The sequence below is a fragment of the Mandrillus leucophaeus genome, unplaced genomic scaffold (genome assembly GCF_000951045.1).
Source record: "Mandrillus leucophaeus isolate KB7577 unplaced genomic scaffold, Mleu.le_1.0 Scaffold151, whole genome shotgun sequence".
NCBI lineage: Eukaryota > Metazoa > Chordata > Mammalia > Primates > Cercopithecidae > Mandrillus > Mandrillus leucophaeus.
Genome location: NW_012101488.1, coordinates 296428 through 311476, shown reverse-complemented (window position 1 = coordinate 311476; position 15049 = coordinate 296428). Strand labels below are relative to the sequence as shown.

The 15049-nt window shown below is 53.8% G+C and overlaps 1 protein-coding gene across 1 annotated transcript; it reads right to left on the bottom strand.

Moving 5' to 3' along the window:
• Window positions 1–273: 273 nt before the first annotated feature.
• On the bottom strand, window positions 274–11098 carry CEACAM16 (carcinoembryonic antigen-related cell adhesion molecule 16). The gene is made up of 7 exons (XM_011975064.1): window positions 10989–11098; window positions 8851–8983; window positions 6669–7013; window positions 6070–6348; window positions 4524–4802; window positions 2239–2565; window positions 274–493 (listed from the first exon to the last, which is right to left on the bottom strand). The coding sequence occupies exons 2-7, from the start codon at window positions 8885–8887 to the stop codon at window positions 483–485; spliced, it is 1278 nt and encodes a 425-aa protein (XP_011830454.1). The 5' UTR covers window positions 8888–8983; window positions 10989–11098; the 3' UTR covers window positions 274–482.
• Between the last annotated feature and the right edge of the window lie 3951 nt (window positions 11099–15049).

The following is a 15049-nucleotide window of genomic DNA, read 5'->3' as shown; positions in this document are numbered from 1 at the left end:
GAGAGCCATGTCCCGCAGAATGCTGGTGCCTCAAGAGGGGCAGTCCTTGGCCAGCTGGGGAGCAGGACTCTCACATATAACCTGGGGCACTGCGGGAGGGGCACAAGGCCCTGGCATCCAGCAGTGGGGTGTGGAGCATGGTGATCTGGGCCCATCCTCCTGCATGTGCACACCCAGACTGAGAAAAGTCTTGGGCGGGAAAGGAAATGAGTGTGGCCGCCAGGAAATGGCGGGGCTAGCGGTGGTGGAAGGAGAGGCTGACACACATGTGCATTAACCAGGACTTTTATGGCTTCGGTGGCTCCCCAACAGCTCAGCGAGGGAGTGGGGCCCTGTGGCTCTAGCTCTAGGGTGGAGGCAGGAGAACAGCAGGACCACAGCCTGGCATCCTTGCTGTGGGGGGAGCGGTTCCCACTCAGAGGGCGAGGACCAGAGGATGGTGCGAAGAGCTCTTCTCTCTGGACGTCTCCAGGGTCACGCTGCTACCCCAGGGCTGTGGGGGCAGATGGGGCGAGGGGACGAAGGAGGCTGTCAGAGAGATGGAGGACCAGGTCCCCAGTGCCCCCACCCCTTCTGCTCCCCTGCCCACCCTGGGCCACCCAGTGACCCAATCCACCCCACGCTCAGCCTGTGCCAGGTTCAGGTTCAGGAAGGTAGCGTTGGTCCTTGTGCGAGGGAGGGAGGTTGACTGTGAGAAGAGAGAATGGGTGAAAAGGAATCCCGAGGCTTTGTTGGGGTGGCCTGCTGCCACTGAACGGCATTCTCCCCTAACACTGACCCAGAAAACCAGGGTTTGATCAGTGAATGGATGAAAGTGGGTAACTGGCAGTGGTTGAGTCCTTGATCCTGGAAATTTCCAGTGATAGGGGAGGCACCATCCTGAACTCAGGGACATGGCTTCTGAGAGTGCTCTGGCTGCTGGGGGAGGCAAGATTCCAGACTTGGGGAATGATCTCATCCCCAGTGTCTGAGAGCTAATGGGGGAAACCTGGCCCTACTGTAGGGACATGGACTCATAGACCTCTGGGGACGCTCAGTCAGATGGAGGAGACATGGACCCTGACTCTGGGAGCTCCCAGTCTGATGGAGGAGACATGGTCCCTGCCTCTGGGAGCTCCCAGTCTGATGGAGGAGACATGGTCCCTGACTCTGGGAGCTCCCAGTCTGATGAGGGAAACATAGTCCCTGACTCCAGGAGCTCCCAGTCTGATGAAGGAGACATGGTCCCTGTCTCTGGGAGCTCCCGGTCTGATGGAGGAGACATGGACCGTCACTCCGGGAGCTCCCAGTCTGATGGAGGAGACATAGATCCTGACTCTGGGAGCTCCCAGTCTGATGGAGGAGACATGGATCTTGACTCTGGGAGCTCCTAGTCTGATGGAGGAGACATAGTTTCTGACTTTAGAAACTCCCAGTTGATGGGGAGACACGGTTCCCAACATCTGAGAGCTCCCAGTCTGAGGGAGGTGACATGGTCTTCAACATTTGGGAATTCCCAATCCAGTGGAGGAGACATTGTTCCTGACTTCTAAGAGCTCCCAGTCTGATGGAGGAGATATTGCTCCTGACTTCTAAGAGCTCCCAGTTCAATGGGGAGACATGGTGCCCAACATCTGGGAACTTCCGTTCTGACGGAGGAGACGCAACTTCCACACGTAGAAGCCTCCATCCTAATGGAGTCGATCATCCTTATTTCAGTTTGAAAGAGAAACTCCACCATCTGATGATAGAAACTTTGCCTTCATGGTAATAGAAAGGAGGATACATGATCCCCATTGCATAGGATCTCCCAGTCTGATTCATCCTTACTCTATGCCTGCAGTCTGATAGGAGAGGTAAACTCCCATCATTAACCCATTTCCCCAATATGGACCCTATGTTTTAGGGTCCACCGGTCTGCGGGAAAAAGGATGCTCCACCGTCAGACTCTTTTAAAACCTTCAGTCTGCTGTACCTCTTATTTGAGAGAGAAGGCATGGGGGTCCCCTTTATCAACCCTCAGTCTGATGGAGGAGGCCAGTCTACCCACAGTGTAGGTCATTAGTTTGATAGAAGAGGCAGAGCCCTATTTGGGGACTCCCAAGTTAGACGGAGGAGACAAGGTCTCTTCCTTCAGTCTGATGGGGGAGGGATATCCATCTTTGGTCTATGTCCCCCAGCCTGATGGAGGAAGCAAAGGCTCCTTTTGGGAGCCCTTGTCTAAAAAGGGGCATGCCTTGCCCTTTCCCACACACTCACGGGCCACCTGCAGCTCCACTTCCAGTGTCTCGGTCTTGCCCTGCAGTGTGACGGTCTTGAGTGTGTAGCGGCCAGTGTCTGTGAGGTTCAGCTTTTGCACCAACAGTGAGCAGTTGGGGAAGCCCACCTCCCGGCCTGTGTGTGCGGGGCCTGCAATCCAGGTTCCTGACGGCAGCTGGCTGAGCAGCCGGTTGGGCTCAGAGGCAGGCCCGCGGTACCAGGCATAGACCAGCAGGTCCTTGGGGTAGCCCTGCACGGTCAGCGTCACGTCCTGGCCCTCCATTGGTTTGGTGGGCACGGGCACGATCATCATGGCAACTGCTGCAGCTGGGGAGAGAGCGAAGGGGCTGGGTCAGCTTGGCCTGCATCTGGCATCGTGTCCCCCTCCCATCCCCTGCTGGCCTCCCCCCAGCTGGCTGGTACTCCCCTTGTAGGGTGCTGGGAAGGAGACTGAGGAAGGAGGTGACTTGTGTCGTGGTGGAGGTGGATTCTGGGTCCCAATAGTGTCTGCTAGGGGACTGTGTCTCCCCTATCAGACTACAAATTCTCAGCCTTTGAGAGGTGTCTCTCCCATCAAACTGGAAGACCCTGGAAGGTTAGGTCATGTCTCCTCCATCAGAATGGAGATTCCCGAAATATAGGGGCCATGTCTCCCCTATCAGAGTGGAAATCCCAGAAAATGGGGACCATGTCTTCCCCATGAGATGGTTGGGACTTGCGTCTGTCAGACCGAGAGACCCCAGAATGTGTAAACCATAGCTCCTCCATCAGATTGAAAGATTCTAGAGGGTGGGAGGCCATGTCTCCTCCATCAGATTGAAAATTCCTACAAGGTGGCAGCCCTGTTTCCTCCATCAGATTGAGAAATTCTAAATTGTTGCTGGGTTTTTCCAATCAAGTTGGGGACCTTAGAAATTAGAGGAAAATGTCATTCTATCAGACTGGAAATTCCTAGAAAGTGGGGACCTGTACTCCTCCATCAGATTAGGAGTACCCCAAAGGTGGATACCCCATCAGACTAGGAACGCTAAAAAAACAGGGCCATGTCTCCTGGAGACCACATCTCCCCATCAGAAGGAAAATTCTCCCCAAGTGCAGACTGTGTCTCCTCCATCTGACTAGGAGCCCACTGAGGGTGAGTTGTCATATCTCCCTCATTACTGGTTGGAAGCTCATGGAGGATAAGGCATTGCCTGTTCTCTTTGAGCAGCAATTCCTTGAATAAGGGAGCCATGTTTCCCTGTCCCAGGACCGTCTCTCCAAGGACAGAGGCCATGTCTCCTCCATCGGATTAGTCTCCTTTTCTTCTGTCTCTCTCCCAGCACCTGCCACAGAGTTGCTGACAGTACTAGAAGCCCTTGGGAGCAGTGTATCCACTCCCTAAACATACCTGCATACCTTGGACACCCCCCATCTTGGCCTGCACAGGCAGGGCTTGGGGTAGTGCCTGAGGTCATCTGGTCCATCCCCCTGTCTCCCGTCAAGACCAGCTGCCAAAGCCCCAGGTGAGTGGAGCGGGAGGCACACTTACCTCTGGGGATGCCATTTCAGCTTTGGGTGAAAATCCACCCCTTGGATGAGACCCAGCCTGTTAGTGGGAGGGAGGGAAGGACCATTTCCCACTGTCCCCCGGGGATGATGGCCACTTGGGAAGGAACCGAGGTGGAATTAATGAGGCCTTAATATTCAAAGCCGCCATCCCCGGAAGATGAGAAAATGTTGCCTGAGGATCGCAATGGCTCTGAAATGACAACCACCTGCACTGCCCCAGCCCTCAGGTCATTTTAGGACAGAAGCAAGATGACAATGCCTCCCCAGCTGTTTCTCCATTTGCCAGCAATTGGCTGTGATTCTCCAATTGTGTGTGTGTGTGTGTGTGTGTGTGTGTGTGTGTATGCCTGTCATCTGGGTCAGATAACTGGGTAGTCTAGTTGGCTGCACAGAATTGCAGCTGTCTGTGTGGTGGGGGGGTGGGTCAAGCCCCTAAGCAGCTGGTGACTGAATTTAGAACAGTGGCACCCACCTGAAGTGACATCTGAGTGATTTTCCACTCTGTCAACCCACAATGGTTTGCCATTTGTTCTCCAGGTGAACAGGACATGGGCTGTCTCCCTTTAGACCCAGATGCAAAGGGATCCACTTGATATGCCACTTTGTCACAGCTCATCAATGAACTGTGAATCTACCATGTTCCGATTCTCTTTTGGGCAAATGGTGGCTTAACCCTCACAGCCTGATGAGGCCTCCATGGGGATTGGGGGGTGGTCAGGCTGGGGGTGACTCACCAGAGAGCTTGACCACGACTGAGGCAGATCCAGATAGCAGGGTCTTGGTGTTCTTCGCAATACATGTGTACGTCCCCTCCTGGGCAGCTGTCATGCTGCTGATGTTGACGTGGTCTTGACCGTTCTTTAGGGCCTGCCCATTGAAGGCCCACACATACTCGGGCTCTGGGCAGGACCTGGACACGCACCACAGGGTGAGGGACGTGTTGAAGTCAACTTTGATGGTGCAGCCTGTGCGGGTGGTGGAATCCTGGAGGATGGCCACACGTTCTGGGCCAACTGTGAGGGCAGGAGGGAGAGATGGGGCAGTATAGGGAAGGAGGAGTGGAGGTGGGAACCCCTGGTTTTCTCTCCACCAGGCTAGGTCCCTGGGAATATCTTGGCCTCGTGGAGGGGAAAAAAAAGCTCTGGCCTTAACTCTAACTTGTTCTGGGATCTTGAGAATCACTCCCTCTCAGAGGATCTCAGCTTTCTGTTCTGTAAAAAGAATGTGTTGGGCCAGATAACATTTCAAGGTATTTTTGAAATCTATGGCTCCATTGACAAATAAAAAAAGCCTAAATGATTTTTTGTTTTTTTCTGACAAAGCCATTCTAAGAGTGTAGAATTCTAGGGCTTTAAGAATTGGTGCTTTTAGGTTGTAAGGTTCTAAGGTTCTAGAAATCTGTTTCCAAGATTCTAGACTCTAAGATTTCAGGATTAGATTCTAAGATTCTAAGAAACTCTGCATCTAGAGGTTCTAAGATTCTCAGAGTCTGGAATTCAGTGCTTCTGAAGTCCAGAATTCTCTGGTTGTAGGATTCTAGGATTCTAGGCACTAAGTTTTTCTACATCACGGGTCCTCATGTACCTCGGTGATTTATTTTCCCAGGATTCCACACTGCACATCTGCTGCCCCTGGGAATGACTGTGTGCTTTGGTTATGTTGTTAAATTTTGTGTCCCCTCCCATTACACTATTTCCTCCCCCGCTCCCTTTTCAAAGCAACTGGCCCTGTTTGCTTTCTCTGCAGATATTGCTCCTAACTGAAGGATTATTCAATAGTAAAGGTGGTCTGTAGAAGTCCTTTAGGATATGGGGCAAGTGTATGTTTTTTTCTTTCTTTCTTTTTTTTTTTTTTTTTGAGACAGCATCTTGCTCTGTCGCCCAGGCTGGAGTGCAGTGGTGTAATCATAACTCACTGCACCTGCAACTTTGGCCTCTGGGGCTCAAGCCTCCTGAGTGGCTAGGACTACAGGCATGTGCCACCATGCCTGGCTAATTTTTATGTTTTTGGTAGAGACGGGGTCTTGTTATATTGCCCAGGGTGGTCTCAAACTTCTGGGTTCAAGTGATCCTCCTACCTAGGCCTCCCAGAGTGCTGGGATTACAGGCATGAGCCACTGTGCCTGCCCAGGGCAAGTGCACTTTAAGAGGGGCCCCTGTTCCCCAACCCCAGCTTGCCTGCTGACTCGCTGTGTGCCCTTGGGCCCCCTCTCCTGGCCTCGGTTTCCCCATCCATGAGGTTTGGACACTGGGTATCTCCGGTAGGGCCAGGAGGACTCACAGTACACGGTCAGGTTGATGGGCTCACTGCGGCTGACACTGACCGGGTTCCACACCTCACATTGATAGGCACCGGCCTCCTCCCGGCGGATGCCATGCCTGGCCAGCACCCGGCCGTCAGGGGACAGGCCCAGGCGGAGAGCGACGGGCAGGGCCCCACCGTTGAAGAACCAGCGGACCTCAGCTGTGGTGCTGGGGCTGCCGCACATAAGGCGTAGGGTGTCTCGACGCTCCACCAGTGCCGTGCTGTTGGCCAAGACTGTGGGCTGGGCCAGGATCTCTGTGGAGGCAAGAGACAGAGGGGGAGGGGGCCAGGCACCGCCTGCTTCGAGGGCCTTCCCTTCCCCAGACAAGGGGCATGGCCGGATTGTGGCTGTGCCCCTACACCCTCAGCCGGAGGGACAAAGAATGGGTTTAGGAGGCAGGTCTAATCCTGGAGGCCATCCTGAAGGAGATGAGCATTTTGAGGTTATTTTAGAAACTTTTTCCCTGATGGTTTAAACACTGTTGGATTTTTTTTTTTTTTTTTTTTTAAGAAGGATTGAGAAGGAGGTTGGAAGGCCCGGCTGGGGCAGAGGCGGGTGTTGGGAGGTGTCTCACCATAGACCTGCATGTGTCCGTAGCCCACCTCAGTCTGAAACTGCCTGTTGTACGTCTGCAGGATGTAGGTGCCTGAGTGCCGGGGCAGGACGCCCTGGATGTCCAGGCTGCCATCGGGGCGCACAGCCTCCCGCCCCGTGTGGGCCGGGCCAGGAGTCTCATCGCCTGTGCTCACAATGTAGCTGGCCACCAGGTACGATACGCTGAGCGTGGGCCCCGCGTACCAGTTGTAGGCGAGCAGTTCCCCCGAAAGCCCGTGGACGACCAGCGTGATGTTGTCCCCTTCGGTCGGCTGGGCAGGCTCCAGGGTGATAGAGATCTCAGCCCCCACATTCAGGAATGTGGCTGAGGAAGAGGAGTCAGAGGGGTTGGATGAGGCAGGTTTGATCAATTGCTTCATTTGACAGAAGAAGAGACTCAGGCTCGGGGCACGTCCCCAGCCCAATGTCCTTCTGTATAAACGAGGACAGGCAAAACCAGGATTTGAACCTGCGACTCTCTGACTCTCAACATCTCAGCCACCTAATCTTTCTGGGAGTTTATCTATAGAGTGGCTTTGCGTACACTCTCTCTGTGTTTCTGTTCTTCCAACTGTCACGTGGGGATGACAGGTCTACCTGCCTTTAAGGTTGTAAGGATCCTGTACACATAACACATTTAGAATGCCTGGTATACAGTAAATGCCCAATACATGTTAGTCAGATGCAGGAGCTCAGTCCCAGGGAGGGACTCAGTCCCAGGGAGGGAGGGATGTGTTGTGAGGATTGGGTTTGACGGACTGTGCCGAGGATCTAGCATCACATCTTGCATACAGCAAGTGCAAGGCAAGTGCTCAGCCCAGAGGACCTGTGGCTTTAAGCAGGACCCAAAGGGTTTTCCCATCGTGACAGCCACCAAACCAAGTCTCACGAGATTCGGCTGCGTATCCAGCCCAGCTAATTGTATGGCCCCACGTAGGACGTCAGGGCCTGCCCCCTGGGTCCTGACTCCCAGTCGGGGGCTCTTCCTCTGCCTCTCTAAGCTCGCCTACAGTGGAAAGCAGGGGTAAGATGAACACACTCCATCCCTTTCCTTCTCAACCAAGCAGATCAGCCTCAAGCCTGATGAGATGGTTGGGGCTGCTTGGGTTTGAATGATGTGTGGTTGCCTGGAACGGGCGGCTGTGACAGTGCTCACGTAAAAAGGACTTACATGCCTGGCCAGCTTTCTGGTACTTTCCAGGCTGTTAGAGTGTGGCTAGGAGTGAGGGGCTAGCCCTCAGTCCTGCCACTTTTTGGCTGTGTGACAGCAGCCAATGATTTCACCTTTCTGAGCCTCGTTTTCTCCCTATGAAGTGGGGGTTCATGTGTGGGCCTCCCTCATAGATGGTTTGGGGTATTTTTTAGAAATGGAGTCTTGTTCTGTTGCCCAGGCTGGAGTGCGGTGGTGCAATCTTGGCTGACTGCAATCTCCACCTCCCAGGTTCAAGTGATTCTCCTGCCTCAGCTTCCCGAGCAGCTGGGATTACAGGCATGTGCCACCACACCTGGCTAATTTTTTGTATTTTAGGAGAGATGGGGTTTTACTATGTTACCCAGGCTGGTCTTGAACTCCTGACCTCAGGTGATCCACCCGCCTCGGCCTCCCAAAGTGCTGAGATTACTGGCGTGAGCCACCATGCCCGGCCCCTCATAGGTGCTTTTAAACACATGAGAAGCTCTCAGAACAGCTCCGGGCACACAGCAGATATTGTGCTGCTTATAATGGTCTTTACATGACTCTGTCAGTGAGGCCTATTTCACAGGCACACAGAGGCTGAGAAGGGAAAGGCCACTGCCCCAACCTGCATCTTCCAGGAGAAACAGCTTCTGGGAAGAGTTTAGCCTCGTCAAGGCTTCCATAGCTGATAAAACAGAAACCCGCAGGAATGAAGGAGCAACAGCGGCTCCCTTGTCCTGGCTCATGCCCTGGGCTTAGAAATCTCCAAAGCCCATCCTGAAAACCTCTCTGGGTGGCTGTCCCCAGCCTGCCCAGTGCAGGTGCCTCTTGGAGGGGTGAACTGTGCTGGTGTGAAGCAGGGCTGCCCTCCCTCCCTATCACGCTGGACTTCTGCTCACACCTTCCCTCTTTCAGACGGGGGGTCCCCTCCCCTCCCTGGGGTCCTCAAGGGACTGAGGTGCTGGGGGGTGCCATTCCCGCTCACCACTGAGGAGCAGCCAGCTGTACCCAGTCAGCGCCATCTTTCACCCCAAACCGAGTCTTGGAGATGGTGGCGTTGAAGTCCCAGTGCTCAGACTCCCTTCCTGGTTGGGGCTCGGCTCCGTCTGCCGCAGGACCTGGGAGGGTTTGGTGATTTGGAGCCAGGGGAGATCACCTGAATTTGGAGGGATCGAGTCACCAAGGATCTGGGGCCCAGTTTGGGTACCAGGGTGGGTGTGGCGGGCACCGGCCAGAGGCTGTGACCTGGGCAGGCCTCCTGGGGCAGCCGCCTAACCCTCTTTGTGCCGAGGGCCTGGATTTGGTACTGGGCGAGGAACCAGGTCGCCGAGAAGAGAGGAAAAGTAGGGGAAGATTTTCGGGTAGTGCTTACCGACCACCCAGGCCCATGGCCTCCTCAGAGAGCTTGGGAGTCACCAAGGAATAAAATCAGTAAAAAGTCACTGCACCTTTCCCAGCCCCACTTGGTGCAGGGGACCTATAGGTGTTATATCAGTGGATGGCGAAGCAACCCTGTAAAGTGGGCACTTTTCGGACTCCCCCTTTGCAGACTGAGATGTGCCAGGTGGGGACTCCCACTTGTCCAGGTTCCCGCAGGGAGAGGGGATTTGAGCCCTGTTCTGTGTGCAAACCCAGATAGAAGGGCAGGAGGCTGTATGGCTACATGTTTTCTTTGGGGCTCTCCTTGGCTTCCTGCAAAGTGCTCAGAAATTCACATTCTCTTTCTCCCTCTTCGGAGGCCTTGTTTTCCCCTCTCTGTCAAATGGGCATATTCGGAGGCTTTGGGGCCACGGAGAGCTGAGTTTTGACACCGGCCCTGCACTTACCCAAGGTGGGGCTGGGGACAGTCCCTTGTTGAGACTCTATTTATTATTCTGAAAAATAGAGATGATGGCCGGGTGTGGTGGCTCATGCCTGTCATCCCAGTACTTTGGGAGGCTGAGGCGGGCAGATCATTTGAGGTCAGGAGTTCGAGACCAGCCTGGCCAACATGGTGAAACCCTGTCTCTACTAAAAATAATAATAATAAAAATAGCCAGGTGTGGTGGCAGGTGCCTGTAGTCCCAGCACTTTGCGAGGCTGAGACGGGCAGATCACCTGAGGTGAGGAGTTCGCAACCAGCCTGACCAACATGGCGAAACCCCGTATCTATTAAAAATACAAAAGTTAGCAGGGTGTGGTGGCCCATGCCTATAATCCCAGCACTTTGGGTGGCAGAGGCAGGAGGATCACGAGGTCGGAAGTTCGAGATCAGCCTGGCCAATATGGTGAAACCTTGTCTCTACTAAAAATATAAAAAATTAGCTGGGCGTGGTGGTATGCGCCTGTAGTCCCAGCTACTCAGGAGGCTGAGACAGGAGAATCTCTTGAACCTGGGAGGCAGAGGTTGCAGTGAGCTGAGATCTCGCCACTGCACTCCAGCCTAGGCAACAGAGTGAGACTCCATCTCAAAAAACAAAAACAAAAACAAAAAAATAAAAGTTAACTGGTCTTGGTGGCACATGCCTGTAATCCCAGCTACTAGGGAGGCTAAGGTAGGAGAATCACTTGAATCCAGGAGGCAGAGGTTGCCGTGAGCCAAGATCGTACCACTGCCCTCCAGGCTGGTCGACGGAGCAAGATTCCATTTCAAAAGCAAACAAAAAAATAGAGATGATATGGACGTTACTTCAGGGTTGTTGACAGCAGTTAGTGAGATGCTACAAGTCAGGGATTTAAGCCAGGACCTGGTGGACGTGGATCTGATTGGTGTAACTGTTATTAAAAGTATAGGCTCTGGCTGGGCGTGAGTTCGAGACCAGCCTGGCCAACATGGTGAAACCCTGTCTCTACTAAAAATATAAAAATTAGCTGGGTGTGGTGGTGAGCACCTGTAATCCTAGCTACTTGGGAGGCTGAGGCAGGAGAATCGCTTGAACTCTGGGCAAAAGAGTGAAACTCCATCAAAAAAAAGTATAGGCTCTGGACATAGTTCCACTGTTTCCTACCTCCAGGACCCTGGGCAATTTATGGAATCTGCCAGGCCTCAGTTTCCTTATTTGTAAAATGGGGAAAACAATAGTACTGATATCACAGGGCTGTTGTAAGGATTAAGTAGATACACGTGTGAAGTATGGTACTTGCCACGACTGGCACAGAGTGAATGCTCAGTAAATCACTCATTCATTTATTGGACAAACATTGAATGAACACCTATTGTTTGCCAGGTGCTGTTCTAAGTGCTGAGGATGTAGCCATGCACAAGACAGATGAAATCCGTGTCCTTGGGGGGCCGACATTTGGGGAGTAAATAAAGGAAAGGTAAATGTCTTCCATGACAGATTGAAAAATAAAGTCAGAAAGGGGATTTACCATTTTATTTTTTGTAGAGATGGGGTCTCGCTATGTTGCCCTGGCTGGTCTCAAACTCTTGGCCTCAAGTGATCTTCCCACCTTGGCCTCCCAGAGTGCTGGGATTACAGGTGTGAGCCACTGCCCCTGGCCTAGTTTGCTACTTTAAATTGAGGTGGAGGGAGGGTACCAGGGAAGGTGTCTCTGAGATGATGCTGGGCAGGAGCCGAGCGGGTTGTGGTGCTGGAGCTGCTGATAGCTGTGTTCTTATCACCCACATCCTGATGGCTTCTGAGTCCTGGTTCCTCTGAGGCCTCCACAGCCTGCTTCTGGGCAGGGGGCCACATCTGTGCTCACCTGTCCTGGTTTGCCTCCAGCACTGTGTCCTGGGCTGCCCTCACGGGGTAGGGTACTGACAAGCGGGAGGAGGCCCTGAGGAGTCATGGGTGAGTGCAGGTGAGAGGCACAGAGAGCGTCCTGGCACCTCCTGCTCCCCCCTCCCCACCTGTGACCTCACCTCACCCTTCTCCATCCTGGCCCAGAGCCCTGGGACCTCATCCCAGTATCAATCAGGATGCCTCCCCGATGTCCCTGGGCACCTCTCACTCACCTTGTCCCAAATTGACCTGGGAGTCTTCCCCCAGAAGTGTTTCTTCTCCTGGTTTCCTTATCAGGGAAGGCGCCACTACCCACCTCATCAATGGGAAAAGAGACCTGGGGCCTCCTCCCTGATGCCTCCCCCTACTCCCCGAACATGCCACCCCTTCTGGCAGCTGACTCTAAGTATATCTTCTCTCCGTCCCTGAAGCCCCCGCCCTGGTCTAGGTGACCACCCCACGAGCCCACCTTGCGTGGGTCCTCCTGTCTCCCCACCAGCCTCCTCCCTAGTCTCTGGCCCTGGTCTCCCCGTCTCCCATTGCCCCTCCACATGGCAGACAGAGGCTCTTTCTAAAACAAAAACCTGCCTCTGCCCCTCCCTGCTCAGAACCTGCTGTGGCTCCCCAGTGCCCTTGGGAGGAAGCCCAGGTTCCTCGCTGTGGCCCAGGAGGTCCTGCCCGGCCTGACTTCTGCCCACCTGACCAGCTACATGGAACACCTCTTGCTTCTGGGAACCCTTTGCTTCAGTTCTTCTGTCTCACTTGCACTCTACCCAGAATATCCCTGCTTCCCTCTGCTGTATTCCACTGCCTTCCCCAAACCCCCTCCTCCAGGAAGCCCTCCTGGACTCCAAGGCCTGGAATTCCCTGTCCCAGCCCTGACTGCCTTGGGTTCTCGCTGTCTGAGGCTGGGTCTTTTCCCCCCACTGGCCTAGGAGCCTCAGCTGGGCAGGGCTGGGCTGTCACCACCGTGTCCTCAGCACTGCCTAGCAAATCGCCTGGCAAGCGCAGGGGCTCTGAGCATGTTTGTGGAACTGGACACCAGGTGTGGATGACACAGAGAGAGAAGTCTTCAGAGAGGCTCAGGTTCCTTGTGATCTGCTGTCTGCCTGCAGAGTGTGACCAGGCTGGGCTCTAGAGGCACTGCAGCGTCACACCCACCCTTCCCAGTCCGCCCCCATCCTCCACCCCCCCCGGCCCCTCCTCTGGTGCTTCCGGCTGTGAGCCCAGATCCTTGGTTCAAGCAAGAGCTGCAGGCTCTTTAGCACCTGCTGTGCGCCGCCCCGCTGGGCAGAAAGCAGACAGGTTCTCATGGGCAGGGGCTTTTGCCTGCTTGTGCAGTGGGTGGGGGGTGGTCATGACACCGACTTCCCTGGGACTCTTCTGAGGATTAAAATAGGCACATGGGGCGCTTGGTGCTGGGCCTGCCTCAGAGCACGTACTGGGGGCACTGCGGCCGTTGTTCCTCCACCATTTGGCAAACGTTTATGGAGCACCTACTATGTGCCGGGCACTGCGCTAGGCGCTGTGGGGTTACAACCATGAATAAAATAGACATAGAGCTGACCTGTTGATTGGGGAGACAGTTAGTAGACGAATACAAACATGAGCAGTATTAGAACAGGTGGGGACGATGCTATGGAGAAAAATAAAGCAGGGGAAAGGATGGAGGTGGTCGGGGCACTGGTTTATGCAAGGCAGCAAGGTGACATTGTCAGAGTGACATTGGAGTAGAGGTTCAATAAGAGGGGCCGGGCGCAGTGGCTCACACCTGTAATCCCAGCACTTTGAGAGGCTGAGGCGGGAGGACGACTTGAGCCCAGGAGTTCAAGACCAGCCTGGGCAACGCAGCAACACCTATCTACAAAACATTTAAAAATTAGCCAGGAGTGGTGTTGCACGCCTGTAGTCCCAGCTATTTGGCAGGCTGAGGTAGGAGGATTGCTTGAGCCCAGGAGATTGAGGCTGCAGTGAACTGTGATCTCCCCACTGTACTCCAGCCTGGGTGACAGAGCAAGACCTTGTCTCATTAAGGAAAAAAAAGCACACACCCACAGTAACGTAAAACAGATAATCAGTTTTTTTACATTGATTCTGTGCTGAAATGACATTTTGCATATGTTGTGTTAAATACATTCATTTTGCCTTTCTTCATGAGATGAGGCTGGGAAAGGTCGAACTGTGTTCGTGGCTCCAGTCTTGTTCCTGTTGGGCAGTGCTGGACCAGGCAGGAGGTAGTGGTGGCTGAACCAGGGATGGGAGAAGTGGTCAGCTTGTAGATGTATTCTGCTGATATCATTCTTCTTTTTTTTTTGGAATGGAGTCTTGATCTGTCATCCAGGCTGGAGTGCAGTGGCGCGATCTCGGCTCACTGCAACCTCCACCTCCTGGGTTCAAGCGATTCTCCCACCTCAGCCTCCTGAGTAGCTGGGATTACAAACATGTGCCACAATGCCAGGCTAATTTTAGTAATTTTAGTAGAGATGGGGTTCTCCATGTTGGCCAGGCTGGTCTTAAACTCCTGCCCTCAAGTAATCCACCTGCCTTGGCCTCTCAAAGTGCTGGGATTACAGGTGTGAGCCACTGTGCCTGGTCCATTATTCTTTTTGACAGCTTCAGCTTTTCCTGTTATCTCATCCAGCTCCCCGCTGCCCACCCCCAAGAAAACCCATTTTGCAGACAAGTAAACTGAGGCCCCAGGCCATTGCCTCATGAGTTTGGAGCAGGTGAGTCTTAACTTCTCTGCACAGCCATCTGGGGACACGGTCTATGACCTTGTTTGGTCAGGGTTGCCCCTTGCCCGCCCAGCCCTCCTATCTCACCAGTCACTTAGTTCCCTTGGGTGTGGGAGGGAGGCTGGGAACTCCTTTATCTCCTCTTCAAGACCCTGCCCACCACTGACATCATCAATATGTATTAGATGAAAACGGTGGACTTGGGCCTCCATGGCACAATCCGTGTCCCATCCTCCCTAGGCAGGGATGGGGAGGCCTCGAGTCGGAGGATTTGGCTGGAGCTAATCTCTTAGGCTGAAGCAGGTTTCCGAACCCCTTTCAGCCTCCCCTTATCTTGGGCGGGGCAGCGGGGGCCATAATATTTGCTCAGGGATCTAACCTCAGGGTGTGGCTTCCTGTGCCAGCCTGGCAAGGCCTGAAATTGACTCTGTCTGGGCCTGGAGAGGTTGTTCTTGGGGAGAAAGGACCAAATGTCCCCTTAATTCCTGATCCTAGAAAGAGCACGCAGGCGGCCAGGTGTGGTGGCTCACACCTGTAATCCCAGCACTTTGAGAGGCTGAGGCGGGTGGATCACCTGAGGTCAGGAGTTCGAGAGCAGCCTGACCAACATGGAGAAGCCCCATCTCTACCAAAACAAAAACAAAAACAAAAACAAAAACAAAATTAGCCAGGCATGGTGGCTGGCACCTGTAATCCCAGACACTCAGGAGGCTGAGGCAGGAGAATCACTTAAGCCCGGGAG

Excerpts from the sequence above, each read along its gene's own strand:
- CEACAM16 (XM_011975064.1), bottom strand. The coding sequence starts at position 8,887 with ATGGCGCTGACTGGGTACAGCTGGCTGCTCCTCAGTG. Across the intron at positions 7,014-8,850 it reads CAGCTGGCTGCTCCTCAGTG|CCACATTCCTGAATGTGGGG; the intron begins GTGAGCGGGAAT and ends CCTCTTCCTCAG. Across the intron at positions 6,349-6,668 it reads CGGACACATGCAGGTCTATG|AGATCCTGGCCCAGCCCACA; the intron begins GTGAGACACCTC and ends TTGCCTCCACAG.